We start from the raw sequence: 27,106 nt of genomic DNA on the forward strand, positions 1-27,106 counted from the left end.
CCAGGATGACACGGTAAAACTTTGTTTCAAAACAAAACTCTGTGTGTGTGTGTGTGTGTGTGTGTGTGTGTGTACGTGTATGTACACAGTTGTGAAGAAAAATAAGAAATCATACTACCATCACAATTGTTTGCCTTTTTTAAACTTTATGTTATAGAGATTTCCCAACTATAATACACTTTGAGGGATTTTACTCACATATAATCTTCTTGTTCTGCCTTTTTGATATCATATTAGAAATATTTCCAAGGATTTAATGCCAAAGGCATAAAAGTAGCTTCACAAATGTATAATATTTTGACTAATAGTGTTACAGTTTATGGACCCATGTGCATATTACTTCATATTTAAGAATTTTAATTACTTTACTTTTATAAGTAATGTTAATGACTGTTCTGTCTTCAAATAATACCCAGAGCCCTAGAACCTCAGCACCATGAGGAACAACCCAGTGTCTCCAGTCAGCAGTGATACTAAAGTGACTGAGCTTAACAGCAACTAAGGCATTCTTCGGAGACTGCCTTATCTCATCCCCAAAGTCAGGATTATAGTATACTTTCTACTTTGTATCAGAATTTTTTATGAATTATAAGACAAGAATATTATTCAAAAGTAACTATCATTAAAGAGGTGAAAGCCTACTGGCTGCACACTGCCAGAAACAGCAAAAACTACTGCTGGTAACAAGCATTTTCTTGGGAGAAAAATGCTAAGTAATAGCCCAATACACATAAGCCTCTGTGAAGAAACACAAACCCTCTAAAGGACTTAGGTGATTAAACTTGTAAGCCCAGTGTCACACTAACAAGGAGCTAATCTGTTGATCAATGTACTTGAAGTAGTTCAAATAAAAGGTTAAAAAGGTTAAAAGTGAAGAAATGAAACATAGATCAATTTCCTGATAGGCATAGATATCATGAGCAAATCTGTTATATATCTCCTTCAAAAAAAAGAAAATTCTTTTGACATTTGTTCTATCCATGTAATTAATTTGAAGAAAAAAAATGTTATTGTATCTTGAAGGCTCTGAGGCCTGATTGTCTCACGAGGACCCTGGAACTTTCCCTATTTTGTTCCAGAGAAAGCCACAGGGAATAGATCCACTTAGACAATCATTACAGATGAGAGACTTTCCACATATTGTGTCAAGTAAGAGTTACAGCAGTTAGAAATGAGTACCTCACTAACAAGTACCTCACATACACATTATGTAATATACATATTATGTTATACATATATATTTATACGTACGCATAAACACATTGTGTGTGTATTATATATATAAAATACTCCTGTCCCATTGCCTGATTGAGTTCTTACTTTATAGTGGCATTATTGTAACTTATTTGGAAGTTTTCTTCTATAATTTGGTTGAAGATATTTATTTTCCCTGCTCAAAAATATTTGGGTCATAATGACTAAAACTGTACATACTAATATTAAAGATAAATGATGGCTCTGTTTAATACAGCCTAGTGTTCTACATAAATGGCTGTGAGGTACTACAAAAAGAGATGTGTGTGATGAGGTCCTTTATGGAAAACTTGATATCTGGTATATTCTCAAATGGTAGATAGTTAATATTATGTAAGATAGAAGACTATTGGTTAGTTCCTGAACTTAGGCAAGATTACTTTAGACTTTATTATCTCAATTTGACAAACTGAGAAAATATTCATTGTCCATGTATCAAACAGGCTACTTTAAGAAACCATATAAGATAATATAAGGTACATGAAGCATAAATATTAAAAAGTAATATCTGGATAAATGTCATTTTACCAACAAAAAAGTCTATCATTTGAAAATAACATTTCTTGTTTGTGGAAACATGGGAAAATGACGAGAACTTTAAGTCTCTGAAGAAAGTAATTGAAGAAGATACTAGAAGATGTAAAGATCTCTAATGCTCTTAGATCAGTAAGATTAGCATAGTAAAAATGGCCATCTTACCAAAAGCAATATAAAGATTCAATGCAATTCCCATCAAAATTCCAACACAATTCTTTACAGACTTTAAAAGTATAATTTTAAACTTCATATGTAAAAACAAAAATCCAGAATAGATAAAACAATCCTGAACAATAAAAGAATTTCTGGAGGTTTCACCACCACCGATTTCAAGCTATATTATAGAGGAATAGTAATTAAAAAAAAACTGCATGGTGTTGGTATAGAATCAGACAGATTTATCAAAGGAATTGAGTCAAAGACCCAGGAATAAATCTACACACCTATGGACACTTGATTTTTGACAAAGAAGCCAAAAAGATACAATGAAAAAAAGAAATCATATTTTATATATCTTGCTGGTTTAACTGGGTATCTGCACAGAGAAAATGGAAATAGATCCATATTTATCATCCTGCACTAAACTCAAGCCTCAGTGAATGAAGGACCTAACCTGAAAGTAGATAGACTACATCTAAAAGAAGTGAAAGTAGAATGGCCTTCAATGCATTGGTACAGGAGACAACTTCCTGAACAGAACACCAGTGGGTCCGGCACTAAGATCAACAACTAATAAATGGGACTGAAAAGTTTCTATAAGGGACAGATCACTGTCAATAGGACAAAATGGCAGCCTGCAGACTGGGAAAGGTCTTCAGCAACAATACATCTGACAGAGGCCTAATATCAAAAACATATGAAGAACTCAAGAAGTTAAACATCAACAAACCAAATAACCCAATTAAAAATGGGGTACAGAGTTAAACAGAGAATTGTAAACAGAGGAATATCTAATAGGCCAGAAACACATAAAGAAATGTTCAATATCCTTAGTCATAAGGAAAATGCAAATCAAAATGACTCTGAGATCCCACCTTACACCCATCAGAATGGCTAAGATCAAAAACTCAAGAGACAGCATTTGCTGGTGAAGATGTGGAGCAAGAGGAACACTCCTCCACTGGTACAAAGAGTGGGGTCTTGCCCTGAGGTTACTGAGCCCTTTGGACTTAGCTCCATTTACAATGTGCATTGCTTCTTTCTTTTGAAAATGTACATTTTATATTTCCTTTCTCCAGGTTGCTGTTTCAGATTATGGATCTGTGTAAGACTAATTACTAATTACTACACAACATACTCAATACTATGCTGTCTTGAAATCTCCTGTGCCAAATCCATTAATCCAAAATACTTCAATTTAATCTTTGGTGGCGGTAGCAGTGGCATCATCAACATCAGCAGCATCATCACCATCATCAATTTGAAATAAGGCAAAATGCAGCCATACTCTGTCAAAATATCACAAGAATTGTCTCTAGGGCACTTACTAATATTCTTCCCCTCTTAACCATTTGGAGCCAGGCTATCATAAGCTGCACTATCCTCAGTATCACTGTCTTCCATGTCCCTATGAATATGCCCCATTAAGCTCCTCTTAAAACGTTCAACTAGTTCCCTAATCCAAAATACCAAAGTCCACATTCTTCTAATAAACAGAATAGCCAGACCTGTCACAGCCATATCCTGCTCACTGATATCAATTTCTGTGTAAGTCACTGTTATATTACTGTGAAGAGACATCATGACAACAATAACTCTTATACAACAAAACATTTAATTTAGGGCCTGCTTACAGTTTCAAAGGTTAGTGCATTATCATCATGGTAGGGAGCATGGTGGCAGGCAGGCAGAGTGATGGAGCAGTAGCTGAGAACTATATCCTAATTTACAGGCCAAGAAAAAGAGAAAATCTACACTCAAAGCCCACCCCTAGTGATGCAGTTCCTCCAATAAAGCCATAATCCTAATCCTACTCTGTTCAAAAATTGCAACTCCTGGTGACTAAGCATTCAAATATATGAGCCTATGGGGGCCACTTTTATTCAAATCACCACAATATTGGTATAGAAAATATATGCTTCCAGTAACAATTTTAAAAAGCCGTAAGTTTGTAAAAGAATGGGAGGAAAGTATGGAAGAGTTTGAGGGGAAGAACGGAAAGGGAGAAGTATTGTAGCTAAATTTCAATCTTGTGGAGGTTTGAAAATGCCCAGAGAGTGGCAGTATTAGGAGGTGTGACCTTGTTGGAGGAAGTGTGTCATTTGGGCAGTAGGTTTTGATGGAGCTTCCTACTAGCTGCCTGAGGATGCCAATTTTCTTGTCTTCTGATCTAGATGTAGAACTCCCAGCTCCTCCATTACCATGCATGTCTGGATGCTGCCATGCTCCCACCTTGATAATGGACTCAAACTCTGAACCTGTAAGCCAGCCCCAATTAAATACTGTTCCTTATAAGAGTTGCCTGGGTCATGGTGTTTTTTCACATCAATGAAACCCTAACAAAGATAGAAGTTGGTAACAGGGACTGGGGTATTGCTGTGATAGGCCTAACTATCCTTTTGCTTGGAGGAAAATGGACTTTGGAAAGTAGTGAAATGCCTTAAGTGTGGTTTAATGGGCTATCCTAGTATGAATATGGAAGACAGTGGTGCTGAGGGTGAACTGAACTATGTAAGCCTGATGACTCAAAGGTTTTAGAGGAGAAGAATTTTATTATGTGGTCTAGAGGCTGTTCTTGTAATATTTTGATAAAGAATATGGCTGCTTTTTCCCCTTGTCTAAAGAATATCCCTGTGGCAAAGGTAAAGTTTTCAATTAATAGCAAAGACAAAGAAAGTCTCAGAAAAAGCCCAGCATTTACTTTGTACTCTGGTTTACTCTCATGAAGAGGATTTTGATGAAGTATAGAAAGCTTAGAAAGAAAACAGGGTACCAGGAAATAGAATCAAGTTGAATCCAATAATGGAGGAAATAAACAGATTAAAGGAGTGATGATCTTGAACCAAGATCCCACCCTGCTAAGCTTATTGTTTATGCTTCTGCAATTGAAAAGGGACTTTATTATTGTTTCCATTGGGACTTTCAATGGGGAATGAACTACAGTCAAAAATAGAGAGTACAACTGTCATACAGATCTTGAAGCTGGAAGGCACAAGCTTTTGATCTGGATCTTGAATAATAGTGGCCATGAAAAGCTTAGGTCCATCTTTAATCCCAGGGCACAGAGGCAAGCAGATCTCTGAGTTCAAGGCCAGCCTGTTACAGAGCAAGTTCTAAGTAGAGAAAAGGTAATCTAAGCATTCAGGAGGCCAAGCCATACAGGTCTCTGAGTTTAAGGTCAGTCTACAAAGCAAGTTTCAGGGTAGCCAAACTTAGGCAGTGAATGAAGACACTGAAAGCAGAAATCTGGTAAAGATGTAATAGAACAAGAAATGCCATATTCTAGCCCCAGCAGCTTCAGCCACATGTCTATAGCTTCAAAGTCAAGAATAGAAGGAGTCTAGCTAGATCTTGAGGTAGAACTATTCCAAATTCTCTGAGAAAATGCCAAACCAATTTTCAAAGTGGTTGTGCAAGTCTGGACTCCCAACAGCAATAGAAGAGTATTCTTCTTGCTCTATATCCTCATCAGCATGTGCTATTTTCTGAGATCTTAGCCATTCTGATGGGTTTAAGGGGAAAACTCACAGTTGTTTTGATTTGCATTTCCCTAATGACTAAGGACTTCGAACATTTCTTTAATTGCTTCTTGGCCATTCAAGATTCCTTTGTTGAGACTTGTCTCTTTAGCTCTGTACCCCATTTTTAAAATTGGGTTATTTGGGTTATTGGTGTCTAATTTCTTAAGTTCTTTTTAAATTTTGAATATTAGCCCTCTGTTAGGTTGATAAAAATCGTTTCCCAAACTGTGGGCAACTAATTTGTCCTATTGACAGTGGCCATTGCCTTACAAAAACTGTGCAGTTTCATGAGATCCCATTTGTCAATTGTTGTTCTTAGAGCCTGAACCACTTGTGTTTTGTTCAGGAACTTGTCTCCTGTACCAATGTGTTCAAGGGCATTTCCCACTTTTCCTTTTATGAGATTTAGTGCATCAGGTTTCATGTTGAGGTCCTTGATCCACCTGAACTTGAGTTTTGTACACGGTGATAAGTATGGATCTTCTGGGCATATACCTGACAGATGTTCCAACACCTCACAAAGACTCTTGTTCAACTATGTTCATAGCAGCATTATTTTTAAAAGTCAGAAACCGAAAACAACTTAATTTTCCCTCAGCTGAAGAATGGATAAGGAAAATATGGTACATCTACACAATGGAATACTACTCAGCTATTAAAAACTAAGACATCATAAATTTTGTAAGCAAATGAATGGAACTTGATAATATCAACTTGGGTGGGGTAACGCCGGTCCCAAAGGGACATGTACTCACTTACAGGTGGATATTAGCCATAAAATACAGGTACCATGTTACACTCCACAGACCTAGGAAAGATAAACAAGAAGGAAAGTCCAAGCAAGGAAGCTTGAATCTAACTTAGAAAGGGGATAAAATATTCATAAGAGACAGATGGAGGAAGGAAACTGGGAGGGAAAAGGTATGGGGATGGGAATGGGGGATTCAGGATCAGGTATGGAAAAGGACAGAAGATGAATGAAATCTGCAACTAACAGGGTTGAGGAGGTGGAGGGCATCTCTAAGATGAGACAGAGATCTGTGATAAGGAAAGCTCCCAAGAATCAATGGGAGTGACCTTAGCTGTGACTCACTACACTGGGAATATGGAACCTGAAGAGGCCACCTCCTGTATCCAGACAGAAACTCTGGTGGAGCAATAGAGACACCAACCCACTCACAGAAGTCTCCTGCTAATTGGAGATGCCAATATCATGGTATAACCTGCAGGAATAGCAACAAATGTGGAGTATAATCAACCAGAGCCTAGAGTGCTACAGAGGGCAGAGCTGTAGATTACCAAAAGCCCTTTTAAGGAGCCCAGTACATCATGAATCCCATACATTGTAACAATCCGTAAAGTTCAAGTTGTCTTGGATATTCCAACTTGTTAGAAATGTCAGAGCCATAGGATACTGGCTGAGGAAAGCTGCTACCAGAGAGTTGAATTAGCCCAAGAGAATAAAGTTGTTGCTGCTGAATGCCAGATCTGCCAACAGCAGTCAACAAGGATGAAAGGAGTTGAAGATCTGAAGAGTGCTTTGACATCGGACATGAAGACACAGTGTCTGAGTTTGACCAGCTTACTTTGATCCAGTATTTCCTCACTAGGACATTTTGGAATGGCAATGTGTATCCTGTGATGTTTGGAGGTATGTGATCTGACTTTTGACAGTTAAGTGATTGGATGAATTTCAGAAGATACTTTCAACTTTAGACTTTTAACATTGCTGAGACTGTTATAGACAATGAAACTTTTTGAGTTAGATTCAATTTATTTTGCATTATGCTATGGTTAGGCACGGCCCCCATAGACTCATGTGTTCAAACAAGCCAATGGGGTCCAGGGAGTGAATGTGTTGGTTTGAATATGCTCAGTGCAAGGAGTGTCACTAAGGAGGTGTGACCTTATTGGAGGAAGTATGTCACTGTGGGGGTGGGCTTTGAGAGAGCTTCCTCCTAGCTATCTAAGGATGCCAGTCTTCTCCTGACTGCCTTCTGATTAAGATGTTGAACTCTCAGCTCCTCCAGTACTATACCTGCCTGGATGCTGCCTGCCCTTTTCCCACCTTGATGATGATGGACTGAACCTCTGAACCTGTAAGCTGACCCCAATTAAATGTTGTTCCTTATAAGAATTTCCTTGGCCATGGTGTCTCTTCACAGCAATGAAATCATAACTAACACAAATCTAAAAAATAAATAAAAAGAAAAAAGGTACTCTACTGCTAAGAATGTAAAATGCATAAATATGCATGCAACAGTGAAATATTGATGGGTGAATTAAATGCTTATGTACTTATGTCATCTGTCAGGTCAAAGGACATGATAATAGTTAATAGTCAACCTGAAAAACACTAAGATGGTCATTCAAGATACCTCATAAAAACCAGCAAGGCACCTTGGTCACCAAGACTTCAAGAAAAAAATCCAGTAATAACAACATCCCAAAAATTCATTATATCATAATGAGTATAATTAGTAACCCTGTGTTACCCAACTACATACACACACACACACAGAGAGAGAGAGAGAGAGAGAGAGAGAGAGAGAGAGAGAGAGAGAGAACTCCCAAGGACATTATCTTATAATGAAGCCAGTATAAAAATGTCACAATAAGCTTAGTATATAAGTAAATATATGCAAATTAGAAAGCACATTTTATTACTTGTTTATTGATTTCAGACAAGATAGATATATGACATTTATGGTCACAATCCTGAGGACTTAGGATTTTTTTAAATTCTCTCTTACCTTGATTCTGGACAGTACATGGTGAAATGAAGCAGCAACCTAAAATCTACGAAGCTAGACACACAATCTTTACAAAAAATTATCTTAGAATTAATAAAAAGTGGGGGCCTTTATAGAAAATCATGACATAAGTGCTAAAATAATGCATTTTGAGTTAAACAAATGTCCTGGAAGTTACAATAAACCAAGTGAAGCATGGTGAGGAGCTATGGGAGCTGGTGTGAGGGCACAGCTCACTGTGCCATGCAGTGCCTGGCCAGAGCACCTAGAGAACTGCTTTTCAGATGCAGGGGGATGAGTGTGAGCAGCATTTATACAGCAGAGCCATCCTTGAGCATCTTCAAAGACCTTTGACTCTGCACCTCTTCCTTATGGAAGCTCCACTGTACAATCCACTCACACCCATCACCACACAAAGACAAAGGAACACAAGAGCCAAAATATTGTTCCTCATTTTCTCCAAAATATAGAATCCATCTAAAAAATCAATTTTCAATAAACTGTTGTTTTAATAAACTGTTTGTTTAATATATATATATATTAAAGATAGATAGAGATAGAGATAGAGATAGGTATATAGATATAGGTATCTTAAAGACAGAAAATTCTGGAGATAAATGTATTTCTAAGTATTACCTACGAACTGCACCAGCATTAAAAGGACATTAAATGATTCAAATAGAATAAAAATAAAAACCAGGAAAAAAAATCCAAAAGCTATACATAGAAAGATATAAAACTAAACCTACATTATACAATCCTACATAGAACATAATTATTAATGTGTGTAGATGTGCACTAAAAATTAGCTCGAACAATATTGACCTTTTATATTTTCTAAGTTTCAAGTGTGACTTGTGAAAGCCTCTCCAACAGCTCCGTATTTGACTGAAGGACAGGTTCTATTGGAAGCACACACTACAATTACTATCACAATGAGCATGCATTCCATTTCCTCACTTGTTAAATAGTGAGCATAAGAATTATGTCTTTTTTTTTTTCTGGTGATTTTAGGCACTGGTGTTAACGGACATATTTTTAGATTATAGAAAAACTACCAGTATCTGGTTTCCTCAATATTTCCTTAGGAAAAAAAGCAAGTATTTACTCAGTCTAGAATTCACTGTCATATAGAAAGCAAAGTCTTAATATTATCTTCATCCAAACTGGAAGAATATAAAGACAACTTTATTGAAAATTATTTTTATAGAGAAAAAATGGTTTCACAGATCTTGAAATATTTATAGGTGTTTACATGCTACTCCTTTAACATTATTCTATCCTAGTTCAAAAGGCTATTGCTTATTTTCCTTTATAGCATTTCATATCTAGTAGGTAAAGACCACAATTAATTTTTTACATTTTTAGTAAATAGTGTCTAATTTTGCTTTAGTGTCAATTTTAGAATTACTTAATTAATACATTTTTTATGAAATTCACCTGATGCTCATACTAATTTGATTAGTCTTGAAAAGGTTCTCTGTACCACAAAATATTCCCGTCCTGGTATGTGTGTATGTCACTCTATGATGGATTCGTCACCTTATCTCCACTAATTACCTGGTAAATATACACAGAAAGAAATGTCTGATGCTCATAAGATACTCAGATATGTTACAGCAGTATAAACACACTGAGGAAACATGTCTGATTACTATAATTATAATTTGTTCTTAGGAAATTTTATTTATTAAATAAGACTTCTTAAATAAATAAATGGTGATAATAAGCATTTTTAACCTTTGATGTTAATATAAATTCAAGTGTTTAGAATAACCCTGTTAAATTTATATTACCTGCTAAATTTCAAATAAGCAGTTTTAATCCTATTAGTAAAACATTATTTTACTTATATTTTAGTGAATTTTGTTTTTAAATCAAGAATGAAGAGTATATGTTATATAATGTCCTTATAAAATACAGCAAGATAGTTTCATTTATACAGTTATTGAGAAAGTCAAATATTAAAAGATGTTTTTAAAATCTGGAACCATCCTTGCATTTCGATAATAAATCCTAGAAGGCAGTCACTAAATTTCTTTCTTACAACACTTATAATTCACATTCAATTGTAATTATTTTTCCCACAATTATGAGCTTGCTTTGTATTTTTTAACGATTTACTTATTTTTATGCTTTGTTTACAAGTGTTTTGCCTGCATGCATGTAAGTGCATTGTGTGTGTTCCTAGGGCACAGAGCTAACACAGATGGTTGTAAACCAACATGTGGGTAGTAGGAACCAAATCCAGGTACTCTGCAAGGGCAGCACGTGGCATGCTGAGTCACCTAGCCATAACTCCAGTTCGAGTATATTTTTTCATGTTTGTGTTATTGTGGTAGATTTGCCTTGTCTTGTTATTAGAGCAAAATGGAATAAAACAGTATAATTTTCTGCAACTCAGTCCTCCTATTAAGCACAACTAGGAAAAGTAAAAAACACACATTTTTTTCTTCAAAGATATCAGAAGACTATGAACAAAGAAAACTAAAAAGAGAAAAATTATAGAAAAGGCAGAACCTTTTAAAAGTCATCTGAGGGTCACCAGCTGTCCTTGGCAGCACTGGCCAAACCCCAGCATAGGCAATGAACAGAGACCCAGAATCAGGTCTCAGGGTCCCAGGAAGAGAACAGTTATTACAGGGCTAAGACACTCTTTCTTTATTTCAAAGGGCTAGAGTGTTCAAACTAGAGATCTGAGGAACAAGCTTTCCATTATAACATTTGTTAAATTCTAAACCTTAACAGCTCAGGAAAATAAAGGTTTATGCCAAAATCTTTGAAAGACAGAATAACATTTTCCAAAGTCTCACAGTGGCTCAGACATAGAGACTCAGCAGAGGACAAATGTGTAAGAATCTCTGGTAGGCTGTTTTTTAAATCCATGTGAGTTAGAGTATCAAAACACCACAGACCAGGTAGTCATAAACAGCGAGAATGGCATTATCAGAATGTTGTTTCTACCAGTACTGGAACCTGGGAAATACAAGACGCAGTTGATAACAGATTTGGTGTCAGGTGCGGGCTCATTTGCAACTTCAGGATAGATGTATTCCTGATGCATTCTATTATGATAGAAGAAACAGAAAGATCTCTAGATTTACTCATGAAAGCCCCTGCTCATGGCTATCACCTCCAGGGGCCACTTCCTGCCACCACAGGACTAATTAGGCCCGACATAAGAATCTGAGGTGTACACAAATACTCAGAAGATAGTTCAAGCTAAAAGGCTGGGGAGTATTACACAGACACCTACAGCTTACAAGTTGACTTTTAGGTTTTTCTTATTATAGTTTTGAAGTATTTTTAACTGTGTATCACTATATAGCTAACACTGTATCTCAGTTATCCATCTGAAGAAGGCCAAAGACTAAGAGGCAGAAATTTCTACAGTTATCTTTGGTGCTAAAGACAATGACAGGCCTAGTCTAACCAATGCCCTATAGTACTTTAACTAGTAACAGGGATGATAAAAGGTACTTAACAACCACAACCTAAGTGCCTGTGACTAAGGATTAGCCCAAATACAACCGATCACCCCAGATACTTACTCAGTAAGGGAAAGAACAAACAACTAGAAAGAAGGATTTACCCTAGACAACAGAATCTAGGCAGTTTAAATACAATGTCTAACAAACAAAAAATACTAGGAAGAAACAGGAACATTTAGCTAAAAATCAAATCCATCAATAGGCACATAAATAATAAGTTAAACAAACATAACTTGAAATGATTGTGATTAATATAATAAAGAAAACAACTACAAACTAGATAAACAGATAGAGAGGTTCATCAAAAAATTTCAACCCATAAAAAAATCAAAAGATGTTGTAAAACTAAAAGAAACAGACTTTAAATGTTAACTGGCAAATCTCTTTAAACTCTTTACAAGGTATCTGTCATGTCCAATACTAATGACTCTGAACTCTGAAGGAAGACCCGAGAGTACAGACAAACTGCAGAAATCTTTGAAAACAAATGATACGGGAGGCCTCAAAATCCATGTAGGGATTTATACAGCCACTAGGTGCTCTTGGACATTAAAGAGGTTGCTGGCAACTTAAATTAGAAATGAGAACTTCAGTAAAGCTATCGCTTAAGGCACGGTTTTCCTACTTTGAAGGAAAATAATCAAAGGACTACCACGTACAGGAAGGTGTGTGAACACAGCAAAGGTGCTCCGAAGGAAGGCGATCAGGTCTGTGAGGTAATCACTGGCTTTGTTGTCCAGGTCTCCTGTCATCCAGTCGTAGTCAGCCAGCTGCAGAAACTGGTCAATCTTCTGATTTAAGTTTGTATATATCTCTTCTTCAGCTGCATGTCTAGCATCCTGTGAAATAATATTGAAGTTTAAAAACACAATGCCATGGCTGGGGAGGAGAAGGCAAACATGTATGTCACGGAGCCACCACGTGTCTATGTCCACTTAGCAACACAGCTCTGAGTGTTGAACCACAGCAGCTTCCAGAAACACTTCTCTTTTATAAAGCACAAAGGAACCCTTTCTAATCAATTTTTTTTACATGTGTTCACTGTCTCCCTCCCTCTCCTGAGGGAAAGGTTGAATAATCTACAAGAAAAGCTATTCTTTTTCTTCAGTAAATAAGGAAAATCTATTCACATACAACCTGTAGTCTATTTCTTTTTATTTTCTCATTTCTATTAAAAACAAAATTTACTCTAAAAATTTGATTCCCTTTTGACTCTCCGTGTGACTGCAAAAAGGCTCCTTTCTACATTTCCAAGCTTAGCTTCCTACATCCCCCAGTGCCTTTAGCTGCTTATAAGTATGCCTAGGTTGTAACTTAATTGCTCTCACTGGTGACTGTCAGAGCTCTATGCTTTCTTCATCATAAGGACTGTTCAAATATATTTGTGCCGTTACATATGTTCTCTACAGCACAATCCTAAAAAAGATGCCCTACAGGTCCTAGATCACATATGTTTGTGTTGTACAGTGTAAGAGATTCATTCACATACTACTTTACTCAGTAAAATTGTTGAACTTGCTTTTCTAGGAAAATGAAAATGCATTATAGACAAAACAATCAGGATGCTAATACTAAAAAATGCCATAAACAGCTTGTTACCACATCAGATACTCATCTTTCAGTCTGAGCTGGTTTCATTTCTCCTGAACACTCTACCTTAATAATCTCCCTCTCACAACCTTCACTGTATGACTCAGTCATGGCTTGTAGTCACTCTAGCCTCAAGTCTTCTCAGTTTCTCTGAGTAATTTAATTATTTTCAATGGTTTCTGAGTCTGTCTTCAACACAGAACTACTCAAATACATTCTACTTCATGGTCCATGAATCTGATTGATTGATGGATACCTCTGACCCCCAGCTTATGTTGGAAGCATAAGGCTGAAATGTAGACTTGGAATATTCAATACTATTCACCCGTTCTTTTCAGACCAAGGCAGAAATCTAAAAGCCATAACTGGAATCTTCCCTTCAGGGTCAAAGTTCTATAACTTCCAACTGTTAAATCTGTCTTTAACTTATTATCCTGCTCTATATTTTCTCTTCCTTAAATTATGCATGATTTTGAGTTTATAGTATAATGAAAGACAGTATTGATTTACATAAAGAATGCTTTCAAATTTATTAAATGACAAAATCATACATATTTGTCATCTTCAACATGGTATGCTGAATGTGTAGAGGTCATAGTGAATGCAGTAGCATAATGAGCAAACAAACGTACCCAAATCAAGCTCAGAATGGCACGCATTACCTTAAATATTTGTTATTATTGTGGTGAAAACTTTTAAAACAGATCTTTCTGGAAGTTTTCATGATATAATACACTTATTAATTATAGCTACCTGCTGTAGAATGAGCTCTTGAACTGCTTAAAAATTGTGTGTGCTTTGATCAAAATGGCTTAAACAATATCAAAGTTTTCAGGGGCAATGTTCTGCTTTACTTATGTGAATTCAATATTTTTAGATTCAATATGGAATTAAGATCGTGCAATATTTGTTTTTCTATGTTTATTCCATGTAAAACTGTATCTTCCAGGATTATCCAAGATGCTATGAATCATAAGAATGCCTTCTTTTATAAGGCAATAAACACTATTCAACTGTGTTTCCACACCACATTTCCCTTTCCATGTATCTACTGATTGATGGTGGGTTGACTCCGTATCTTGGCTATAGAGATCAAAGATGCAAAGAACATGCAATACAGTTAATAAATCATACAGAGTTTCAACTTTTAATTTTTAAGGATCTTCCACATTGCTTTTCCCTAATAGCTACCTTTACCTTTGTATGTATTTTCATCATTTGTATTACTTATAACATGTACTTGACCAGGTAAAAGGTGATATCTCACTGTATTTGATTTGCCTTTCTCTTATGATACCAAGGTTCACCATTTTTGTCTTATGTCTGTTAGCCATCTGTATGTCTTAATGAAATTCCTTAGCTCACTTTTAGATTGGTCCATTAGTTTTATTACCATGTTGAGTTTTAAATGCTGTATAGGATTTGAAAATTGATGTCATTATTATTAGTAGCACATAGCATAACTATGTTCTCTCAATACTTTGGGCAGTCTCTTACCTCTGGAGACTTTATATATTGCTAAGAAGACTATCTTTAGTTTGGTGCACCCTCTTTTGCTTATTTTCAATTTTCTTGCCTGTACTTCTATGGTCACTTCTAAAACCTCTGCAGAAGACAGGGCTACATTGGTTTCTTCTAACTGTTTTATAGTTTCAGGCATGTTAGTTATATCTTTAAATCTTGTTGAAAATTTGAACTCAGAGCTCCCTGATCCATAGGCTGTCTAGACAGTGACTTCTAGAGATCTGCCTGTCTGTGATGCTGGTGCAGTAAAGTTACAAGTGTATACCATCACTCTCCACGTTGATGAAGGTGCTGGGCTTCTGAAAACTCAGACCACAGTTGTGCTGCAGGCACCATGCCCTGTTACACCTTTTTCATAATATAAACTATCTGAAAATATATAGTATACAGCCCTTTTGGATTTGCTTCTCTCATTTTATACATCTTTTTTGTGTATTAAGAGTGCTTTCCTTTTCAATGCTGCATACTGCTTTATTAGCTAAGTCTATCACAGTTTGCATAGTCACATGATTTCCTGGTTGAATCTAAGTTTTGGCAACCATGATAAAGATTGTAACAGCCATTAAGTTTTTGCATATTGTTGCCAAAATAGTTTCAATACACTCAAATAACATTAAGCAGGTACTGCAGCTGCAGCTCACATCAAGAATGTTCAGCTTAGTAAATTGGAAAAAGAAAAAGTCTTCCAAAATGATCACACAGGTTGGCATATCAGAATTTGATGATGCTAGGTGTGTAAGGTATTTCACAGTATTTAAATTTATAATTTCCTAATTGCACAATGCAGAATATCTTCTCAGATTAATATTGGCATCTGGAGATCTTTGGTGATGAATTTGTTTATGACATTTGCTCATTTCAATGTGTTTTTAAAAGATTTATTTATTTTGTATATCTACCTGTCTATCTACAGGTACATATATTCAACTTGGATAAGCTGGTACTGTGAAACCCAGAAGAAGGTGTCAGGATTCCTGGAATCCTAAGTGAACCAAACCCAGGTCCCCTCCAAGGAGAGCAAGTGTCCTTAACTGCTGAGCCATTTCTCCAGCAAACTTAATGGATGTCTTTGTTTTTACTTGCCTATGTTTTATTATTTCTGTACTTTAGATGCAAGGTTTTTTTTATTAAGAAACATGTTTCACAAACATTTTCTTCCAGTCTTGTGCCCTTCCCCCAGGCCTGAGCAGGCCAGCAAAATCATTTACCACAATAGACCAAGCAACAGTAGGACCTAGGAGATGCATTGCATTACCAGCCTTGGCACCTTGAAGCCTGCTACCTGAGCTAAGAAGAATGGACTGCCTGCTGAGCTAGCCTTGACACCTTCCAGACTGCTATCTCCTTGCCCAGCTCCTGGGCTGAACCAAGAAAAGATTCTGGGGGCGGGGGGGGGGGGGGCTTCCCCTTTATATGTGAAAGCAAATTATTAAACTTGGAGCCTCAATCAGAGAACTTTGTCCTGGCTTCATCTCTTCCCGCCCTTTCCGTCCTCAGCCTCTCTTACAGGTGAACCCGGTTCAACTGTTGCTGCTGGCGGCAACACAGTTTGTGTGTTGTCTTTTTTTTTTTTTTCCTCTTAACAGTGTGTTTCTCAGAGCATAAACTTAGTAGTTTTGTGTTTGTCTTATTTTGAGATGGCAGGAACATATAGGCAGTCTCACACTCGCCATGGAACCTAAGATGGCCTGAAGCTCACAGCCATTCTCTTGCATTGACTTCTGGAATGCTGAGATTATGCACATGCACTTGCAAATCCAGTTTAAAAGTTTTCATTATTAGTGAAATCTAATTCATCTTTTATTGTATCTATAAAGTCATTAAACTTGGGACTGCAAAGAAGGCTCTGTACTGGCTGACCTTCCAGAGGATAAGAGTTGGCTTGCAGCATCCACATGGGTAACTCACAACCATCTATAACCCCAGCTTTCAGAAACCTGATACTCTCTTCTAGCACCCAAAGGCATATACATACGTGTGGCATTCACTCACACAGCAACACACTCACACAGTAAGACACACACACACACACACACACACACACACACAAATAAAAGTAATCAAAATAAAACTGTAAGAAAAAAGCCCTGCCAAATGCAAGGACATCTATCTTTTGTCTTAAACTATCTGCAAAGGGAATTGTGCATTTTATGTTCAGAGTTTACACTTTCAGTTAATGTTAACGATAGATGTAAGTTCTGCATCTGAGACTCATGTAGTTTGCTGTTTTCACAGAAGTCCAGCATCATTTGGTGAGAAGGAAACTCCACTCCATTCTCTATTGAACTGTCTTTTTATCTTTCTAAATGATCAGTTGAATTTCTATGTACATGCATAATTTTAGGGTAAGAAGCCCATTTTATTCAACTACCTGACTGTTTTCTGGCCAAAATTATATTTCTGTATCTTCATTTATAGTAAGGCATTAATTCAAGTACTCAGCCCTCTAACTATACTTTATAACACTGTTAGCCATTCTGTGTGTTTTTGTCTTTCAAAATTTATGTTAAAGGCCCACAAAATAATTTGCTGAGATTCTGAAACAGAATGGCGTAAATAAGCACTTGTTTAAGAAAAACTAAGATGGATAACATTGTCCTCTCACTCGTAAATGTGAGAAATACTTAGATCGTTTGTCTTTCATCAGAGTTTTATAGTTCTCATTATATAGAAATTATATTTTGTTACACTAATAATTAAGTACTGAAGTTTTAATTCTGGATATTAATATAAATAGAATACTGGTTGTTGTTTTTCAAACTCTAGTTGGTCACTACAAATATGAAGAAAAGGAACTGGCTTTTATGCTAACCTATCTCCAGAACCTTAATGTAATCAGTTCTTTTTATTACTATGTTATTTCCCTAAGGTTTTCTACAGTTGCTCATGTCATTTAGAAACAGTTTTATTTCTTCCTTCCCTCTCCACACAGCTCTCCTAGTCTTGTGTTAGATGCAGCAGAGATGTGGTAAAGGAGGGAAGCTCTGCTTCCTTGTTCATGATCTTAGAAGGAAAACATCTGGCTTCTCACCATTAAATGTGCCATTATCTGTACAGGATTTATAGATTTTTTTCAATAAAGTAGAGGAAGTATCCCCATTTCTGTCTTAAGTTTTGTTTGTTGAGAATTTAGCATAAATAACTTTTTCTTCCCCTACTAACATAGTTTTTCTTTTTGAGTTTGTTTGATATGATGACTTTCACTGAATGCTGTCTGAGTGCTGATCCACATTTTTGGACGTACAACAAGTAACCCTTAGCCACAACACACTTGCTAGTTTATGAAGATTTTGTTCATGTTTGTGACAACTGGACCTCACAAAATGAAAGTGATGGGATTCTCTGCTATAACTTTCTAAAAACCCCAGCACCACACCCCAGTTCATGGCTGTAGCAAATCTTCTTATCAGTTATCAGTTCATTACTGTATAAGCTCCACAAAACCAAGAGAGACTTTGTTCAGTCTTTTAAGACAACAGGATACATACCTGCTTATTAAAACCTGCTAGCTAGATACTGGATTAAAGTCATCTAGTGCACTACAGCTCTTTACAGAAGTGAGGTCTGTGTCCCTGAGCCTCACAAAAGATCCAACAGACTTTTTGTCTCTTGGGCATACCATACTGTCATACAGTAGATATAAAAACAGTACTTATGATGAAGTGAATTAGTAAGTAGCTTTCCTCTCTATTTTAAAAAAGACAAAGGAACATTATGAGTAGGGAAAGCTAAACATGCCAGCTGGATTATGTCACTCATGGCACAAGAGGCAACTCTGTCAGAAAATACCTTGAATATGTCTGCCTCTTTTCCAGCATAAAGGTTTCCATCTGCAAAGAAAAGGTTTCAGGAAACAGTAGCTTAGGAAAACACACAACATAAAGCTTTCCTAGCTGCCCTGTTTACACTGAGTTCTGGGTTGGCTCACGCTGGTTAAAAATAAGCTTTCAGCATGCTTTGAGGAATCAATGTTTCCTACCAAAAGTAAACGTGACCTTTAATGTCCCCTGCACGACTCCTCTGCTCAGCAGCTAACAGGCTGGCTGTTCAGCACCAGGCTTTCTACCTGCTCTCCATGCCCCTCAGCATCCTCACTGCTAGAGCAAGCTGGACATGGGCGCTCACATATGTGCTCACAACATTCAGAAGGTAGAGGTGGTAAAATTACCCATAGTCTGAGGCCAATCTGGACTACACAGTGAGTTTTAGGAAAACCTGAGTTGGCATGTGATACACTATCTCAAAAACTAATCAAAACTTCCTTTCTAAACCCAGAACAGCATAGTACCACAAATCCAAAAAAAAAAAAAAAACCACCACTTTAAAACATAATGGGAAAAAGTCATTGAAATTTTACAAATGAGACAGGGTGAGGACAGAGTATTAGTAGATCCAGGATAATCTCCATCTGGAAGACAGTCTGCTGAATCTCATAATATAATTTAGCAATACTGTATTCTCTGCCTAACACTGAATGATAGTTACTCATGTATATGCTTTGGAACAAATTTTAGTTTTTACAGTAGAGAAAAAAACCATTTTCCAATGAAGTCACTATCCACATTTAAGAATACTGCCAAGGAAGAACAACTTTGATTCCTACTACAGTGTCTGGGTCACTCTGAAGCTTTGAGAGCTCTTATGACATTTCCACACTGCTTCTGGAGGCCTCTTTATTAGCTGAATCTTCACTAAAAATGCATCAGTATTAATCTCAGCAGTGTTCTGTGTCTTTAGGTTTCTTATGTCTGAATTCAACCAAAAGGAGTTTAAAACTATTCAAAATTTAAAAAAAAAAGACTCATACTAAAGTTGTGCATAATTGTGATCTTGCCATTATCCCCTAAGCGATAAGTGTGACAATACCATCATTTACATTGTCAAAGTGTTGTAAGTAATATAAAAATGAACTAAGTTTCTGGGAGGATGTGTATGGATTAGCTGTGAGGACTGTGAAACCAATTGCCCATGGGTGTCATGGCTGCTATAATCAGGCATTCATAAGCAATATGAAAGGAATGGCATAAATTTGGTGTGATAGGTAATGAACGTTCTTAAGTAATTTTATTGGTAATGTAAAGCATGCTAGGGTCCTCTTGTGAAAACCTCACTCAGTCCTTCATAGAGATGAAAGGAATGGGTTATCTTCAACACTGTACATTCTTTCTTTTTTTTTTTTTTAAGTATTTTATTCACTTATACTTCATATATCATCCCCCTTTCCCCATTTCCCCCTCCCTAGAATCCACCCTCCTTTTTGCTTTTAAACCATTTTAATTACATGCCAGTGTGGCAGGATTTTTCCTGCTTATTGTATTTACAGTGGAGCTAAGTGATTGGGCAGTAAAAGAGGTAAGTGGAGCTAGGAGTTGAGAGGAAGAAGAAAGAGAAGGAGAGGGAGGAGAGAAGATGGCCACAGATATATGAGTGTCTCTAACTGTCTAAGATAGTTATTCATATCAAAAGGTTAGATGTTGGGATAACAATTCTAATTGTGAGGGCATCTTTTGTATTGAGTATCTGCTGATAAATAAATCTATTTGGTTAATCTTAGGAGATAAGAGTCTTATTTCTACTTGTTTATTTCATAAACAAAACTGAGCCTATCTTAGGTCATTCTGACAAGAATGCCTTCCTTAACTATCATGGAATATGCATTATCAAAAGCAATGCATTTCTGTCTTAGGCTGGTAAGGCTCTGTGCAGAATCTTAACTGTCCTTGGCTTGCCAGTCTGTTATTTTAACAACTCTGTCTTGGGGTCCATTTTCAGTTTCAAGTCATGTACTTTGGCTGCCAACATGTTGATATAGATAAAGACAAGCTTTAACACAATGGGCAGGAATAAAATTATTCCCAGGACAAAAAGGGGTAGCATGATCAAGCTATATATACCATTCTTGTAGCTTGACCAAAATAGAAATTCTGCCCTCAAGTCATGGATAATTATATCAGCAGTATCTACCACATGGATGCTCAGCAGAGCAGCATTCTTTAAATTCAAAAGCTCACTATGTAAAGTTAAAACATCCAGAGAGGTGTTAGAATTAGTCCAAATACCCTGCAACTGTCTTTAAACTTTTTCCTAATTATGATAACTACCAGGGTAAATTTTAGAAGTGACACAAATCCAATGGTATTTGGCATGACACTCAAGATGGCTCCTTACTCTTAAACTCTGATCCTCCTTCCAATAATTTGAATAAGATAAAGAACATCAGTCCATTGTTTCAAACGCCTATCTAAATCCTCTTGTATATTCAACACATTAGTAACATTTTTTTGCTAAGTGATTAATAAAAGTAGTTGTCTTAACTTCTTGTGTCAAAGCAATTGCAGAAGCAGTGGTGCTAGCAACTAATGTAATTAAAGCTGTTATACCAACAATAATCAAAAGCACTACCTTCTTACTTCTGCTTAAAGGCTGACTCACTTCTTCCAGTACTTGCAAGCTTTTTTTTAAGAATACCAAGGTTCTGTTGGTATCAACCAACAAAAGCTGGTTGATAGACCTCTGTAACAGACATGCTGGATTTCAACACACTAACACAATTAGAAAGTGTATAATCAATGCAATTTACATTAAATACTGTAGAAGAAAAAAAAGTAATTTTAACTTGACAATTAAAAATGCCTTAACACATGTACTAACACTTGTTTGAAATCCAGATCCTGTATCAACTTTATCTCTTGCTAACATAACATCATAGAGAACTGCAGGTAATTTGAAAATATGTCTCTGAAAATGTCCAGAACCAGCCTTCCAAATGGAGACTGTTATTTCCAATACTGGTTTGATTTCTAGACCAGTCCATTGCACATACTTCTTAAAATAGCAAACAGTTAAGTTCTAAAAGTCCCTCTCTCACACACTTTAATCACCAAATGGATCAAATCTTATTTCTTCTTTGGTGGGTATTTTTGAGAGATTACATCAACAAACAGAAAGGATAAAGGGTAGGAAAGGGGAAACACCAGGGGACATAAGTCTTGGTTGAAACTGTGCCCATGTGTCAAATTGTTACCATTTTGGGATTTATGAATGTCATAGAACATGTTTTAAAACTACAACAATCACATAACACCAAAACTCAAACCATGCCTGGTGTGTGGTACTGTCCTTTAACCCCAGTTACTTAAAAGGAAGAAGCAAGCAGAATCTCTGTGAGTCTGAAGCCAGCCTAGTCCACACAGAATTCTAGACAAGTCAGAGCTACACAACCAGCTTGTCTACTCTCAGGTTCATTTATATATCAAATTCATTCTTTTTTGTTTAAAATTGCAACATTTTTCTGATTAATAACCAAGAAAATTTTCACATGATAATTAATATAGAGGATTTTATTAATAATAAAAAATTAAAATGCAGGATATAAAAAGTTTCTTTTCCAAAATACTGGATGAAACAAAGTTAAATATACATGTATACAATAGAAAAAAAAAAAAAAAGACTCATCGGATTCTTCTAAGAGTAGGTGTTCATGCTCCAGAAACTCATCTACTACTAATCTTTCCTTTGTTCTACAAAGAAGTCATTTTCTCTGACAGAGAGAAATACTGCTATGGGCTTATAATTAGAAAATAGCTAACTATTGGGGGTAAGGATTTGTCACTAAAACAAGATTTAAAAAGCTAGGCATGGAAGAAGAGTTACCAAATAAATATTACAGTTAATATTCATATCAGCTATAACCACACTATCCTGATAATGTTGAAATTTTGTAGTTGTTTTCAACACACACATATCACTCTTGTGTTTAAATTTGTTTTCTAGAAAAATGGAGACCAAACTAAACTCTTTCTTACTCTCAAAAGCATGTCACAAATCACCCTGTGGGAAAAAAGCCACTGGTGAAAAGGCCCAGACTATGTCCATGTACTGTCAATGGGTATCCCCTCTATGATGACATGTTCTCACCTTGAAAGTTGTGGTACCATAAAGCTTGGTGGTATGGACCGTCTCTGGAAGCACATTAGTGATATTGGTGATGAATTCCTCCAGATATTTACAGGACTTCTCCAAGTGTGTTGTATTGATGATAATCTGGACAAGCTACAAAACAGTAAGCACATGCAATGCTCATTCAAGGAATGATGGCTCAGAAGGCACCTGAGCTGTCAGCAGGTTGCTCCATAGGCTACCTTACAGGAAGCCTCCCCCCCAAAAAACACCCCAAACCACCAGAAACATCTATTTTCCAATTTAAAGTGACACTTGTAAATATGTTCATTTATTTTTAAAAAGGCTAAACTCAAGTTGTGGTGGCACACACCTTTGAGCCAGCACTGGGAGGCAGAGGCAGGTGGATCTGTGAGTTGGAAGCCAGTGTGGTATAAAGAGACAGTGCCAGGATATCCAGGGCTACACAGACAAACCCTATCTGAAAAAACAAAACAAAAATAACCAAAGCTACTAGTCTTAATCATGGGCCCTACAAAAGAATCAAATCAGTCAACATTCAGTAAAGCAAAAAAGCATAGTTGAGAAAGCAGGAGACATTTTAGAATTAGGCCTGAGAACACAAACATGTTATCCTTGATGGTGAAATGCCAACAAACTCCCTTAGTTCCTAAGAGAAAAAAGTTGAACATAGAAGGAGAAAACCCAAAATCCTTGGTCTTGACAAAAGTCTTCCCAATGTTATCAGTCTTTTTACTCCTCTATATACAAAATCCTCTATATACAAAATGTACACAATAACTTCAAAGCCAGAAAGTCACCATGAACAGTAAACACTTTGTTATTATTAGAGTTTCCCTCTTCTTATGCAAATGATCCTTAAAGATCCTTAAAGAGGATTCTGGAGCGACAAGTGTGACTCAGTGCTGGGGTATATGCTTGAAATCCTATTTCTCTTCTAAAGGACAAAAATAACACTAACATAAAAATCATCTAAATCAAATCTAAAAAATTTATTAAATTGTGTGAATTTCACACAATTACATAGCATATCTTAAGAATTTTCACCCCTTCAATCCCATCATCCCCTTCTTTAATGTCCTTCCAAGAAGCTCTTGCCCACTTCCACATCTTTTGTCTGTGACCCACTGAGTTTAATTAGCATTTCTTGCCAGGTTAGGTAGGAGGTAATTCACTGGAGCAAGGCCAGCTTATTGGTATTTACATTACCTTCCCCTCCCCTGAAATATACTAGCTTCCAACTGTCCCTCAGGAAAGATGAAAGGGAAAAAAGGTGGATGGTGGCAAGGTTGTCTTGACGTAAAAGTCAGAAATGAAAGGAAGTTAAATTGGAGAACTGGAGACTTCCATTTTAAAATCAGCATTACCTATAAGGAACACATTCTGTCTATCAAAAGAAATTCTAATAATAAGAGGAATCATGTCATGCTATAGAAATTAAAAAAAAAAAAAAGCAGTGGCACTCAAAAAGAAAATTGTTCTGTTTTGCAGGATTTTGGCAGTTTGAAAAAAAAAATGAAGGCGGCTATGCTGGGCACAGTAGTAATTTATCACGACTTTAAAAAGATCTGTCAACACAAGAGATCACCATGAATTGCATGAGTGGGCTGTCAGTCACTCCTCAAGTGTTTCACTGCCAAGCACAGAATAGACTATTATAAAATTCCAGGATTATAACACATGCCGTGTCATTTTCAGAGGAAATACTGCCTGTTAACGAGGCCTGATGAGCTCTACTCCTGAGCCACAGCATCAAACCCCTGTAAGGGAGAGGCTTTGGAGGATAACTCTGAACTGAAGGATGAAAGGAAGCAGTCTGAGATACAGACTATCATCAGAGTCTGACCTCCTTCTATGGTATCATTAAACCCAACTCAAATTCCAAACTATCCTAGACACTGTTTCAAGGACACAGAATTAACAATAGGCTAGATATTCATTATGTCTGATATGAAGTCCTACACGAACAATCTAGCAAAGAAAAAAATTATGGTGTAAACAACAACTCTTAAAACAAAATGACAGAAGTCACTTTACTAATAATCAATCAGGAGCTGAAGCATGAAACTTGAGAATTTGGGTCTAGCCTAGTCTACATAGCAAGGCCCTGTCTCCAAAAACAAACAAACAAACAAACAAACACTAACCACCACCACCAACAACAACAACAACACAACTTTACTCAAAAAAAAATAAATAAATGAATCAAATCCCACTAGGGGCAAGAAGCTTTTCCACTTATCCTTGGTGGTATGAAAATAAGTGTGAGAGAATGCCCTGTGGGGACCACAGTCACACAGTCAGAGAGCTGAACACAGAGTACCCTGTGGGGATCACTGCCCCAGAACTTCCTACACATTCCCAAGGGACCCCAGGTACTATGGCAGGTGCTCTATTCTGTACAACTTCAGAAATGAAATGTGGCCATCATCTTAAATAGTATCAGCCCTACAATCTAACAGGTTTAGTTTTCAACTATAAATTGCCTATATGCATCTATTTCTCTTAAATCTGCTTTTGTCTTGTTTCCAGAAGCAGAGAATTTACCACCCTGAAATTTCTTAGTTTGACCCAAAGCTATAAGGTGAGAAGTCACATAGTTTGATGGCTCTCAGCTGTAAGATCTGTAATGCAACAAAAACCAAAAAGCAATAACAACACTAGTTTTATTCATAAGAATGAATTAACTTATCTCTCTCATCCCAGCAAGCTCAAAAAGCTTTACCCATTATTTAGTTTATGCATTTCCAAGATCAAAACAAACTAAAATACCAGAATAAATGGACTACTAGTTTCAATTTCCAAGGTATCATTCAAATTTTTGACTTGAATATAAAGTATTTTACTGTAGCTAATGTGACCACTATGCCCGTTGTTGGACAGCTATCTAGTTTTATTTCTAAATGACCAAAAAACAAAAGTAGCAGCTGTTGCTTCGGGTCTGCTAGGTGCTGCTATAATTATAGCTTCAAGTCTCTATGTTAGCTCTGACCTACCTATAAGCACGTCTATGGGTCTACTACCTTACATGTTCCTCATGTCTGCCAGGTCAGTTACAGTATTTTAAATTAATTAATTGTGAAAATGTACCCATCTTGGAAGGAGGAAAGATATTCTAAAGGGAGATACTTGTATCTTCCTTTTGACTATCAGACTATTCACATAATGGACCTCAAAGAACTAGAATTTCTCCCCAGTTACCACATGCTAGGGAAGAAAAGGGCTGGTGCCAGACAGAGGAGTAAATTGTCTCCTAGAAAGAAATTTCATGAAATCTGACAACTTCAGACTTCCTGCAGGAGAGCCTGGAGCTCAGAAAATATTAGCTCAGTGATGAGTAAGACCACACCTCGACTGGTACTGCTTAGCTATGCATATACTTCATAAAAGGACCCTGAAGATGAACGAGAAAATCACTGGATCTATTTGCTCCTCCCAATGTGGCTACACTGAATCATTCTCCTTTCTCTGTCCCTTTGACTGACCCAATGAGGATGGGTAGAAGCCTCCTTTGTTAAGGCTTCCAGGACCAACCTTTGATTCTAGTTGTTCCAGTATCAAAAAGAGGAAAGGACAAAGTTTATCTCAGTTTTCATTTAGAAGAAATCCCTTTTCAAATTTTATTCCAAAACTTATGGTGAATTAATTACTGATGTGAAGCTTAAAAATACTCATGTTCACTGTCTTTTAGCTCAAAACAGAGATATTAACATCAATATGGATATGAAATACGGTACATTCCAAATAATAAATAGTAAAGCATCCAGTATAGTATGTGCTTAATAACTGAGAATAAATCTTGATATCAACATTTGATATGTCATGGTAGGACATCTTGTTCAAATCTTTTGGTTTCCCTAATTAAAACAAACAGACAAACAACCTACTGGACCTGACAAGCACTGTTTGCATGCCCAGATTGATTAGTAACAACAAACAGTATGTACTGGTATTCTCTATGGCCCGAACACTATGCTCACTGATTCCTGTAATAATTTAATAAAATATGTGATGCCATTGTCCCCATTTAAACATAAAGCACAGTCATTTCCTAAGAACACACTATTGAGCAGAGGACTAGAAGTCAGGAAGTCTGGGTAAAGGCACACAGGAAGTCATCAGTTGCTTTTTCTACAGACCTGGAAGCACCAGCTCAGGCACCTACTGAGTCAATTAGTTATTACCCATGCTTTGAGACAGTAAGGGCTAGCAGGAGCTACAACTAAAAAGTAGTATGCAACAAGTGAAAGCAAAGAAGCCAGGAAAGCAGCAAGAAGGCCAGAGATAAAAAAAAAAAAAAAAAAAAAAGACAGAGCATAAGGAAAGAGAGAAAAGCAGTATTATGTGGCCCCAAAGC

General features: G+C 36.6%; 1 protein-coding gene across 2 annotated transcripts in view; it reads right to left on the reverse strand.

The window, feature by feature from the left end:
• Positions 1 to 27,106, reverse strand: part of Exoc6b (exocyst complex component 6B) — a 466,935-nt gene that overhangs the window by 199,759 nt on the left and 240,070 nt on the right. For both annotated transcript variants that reach the window (XM_076940004.1, XM_034511676.2), the window contains exons 17-18: positions 22,747 to 22,881; positions 12,375 to 12,554 (exon numbers count right to left, since the gene is read on the reverse strand). In XM_076940004.1, the coding sequence (XP_076796119.1) occupies positions 12,375 to 12,554; positions 22,747 to 22,881 (315 nt within the window). The remainder of the gene's footprint in view (positions 1 to 12,374; positions 12,555 to 22,746; positions 22,882 to 27,106) is intronic.

This window comes from Arvicanthis niloticus, chromosome 9 (genome assembly GCF_011762505.2).
Source record: "Arvicanthis niloticus isolate mArvNil1 chromosome 9, mArvNil1.pat.X, whole genome shotgun sequence".
Taxonomy (NCBI): Eukaryota; Metazoa; Chordata; class Mammalia; order Rodentia; family Muridae; genus Arvicanthis; species Arvicanthis niloticus.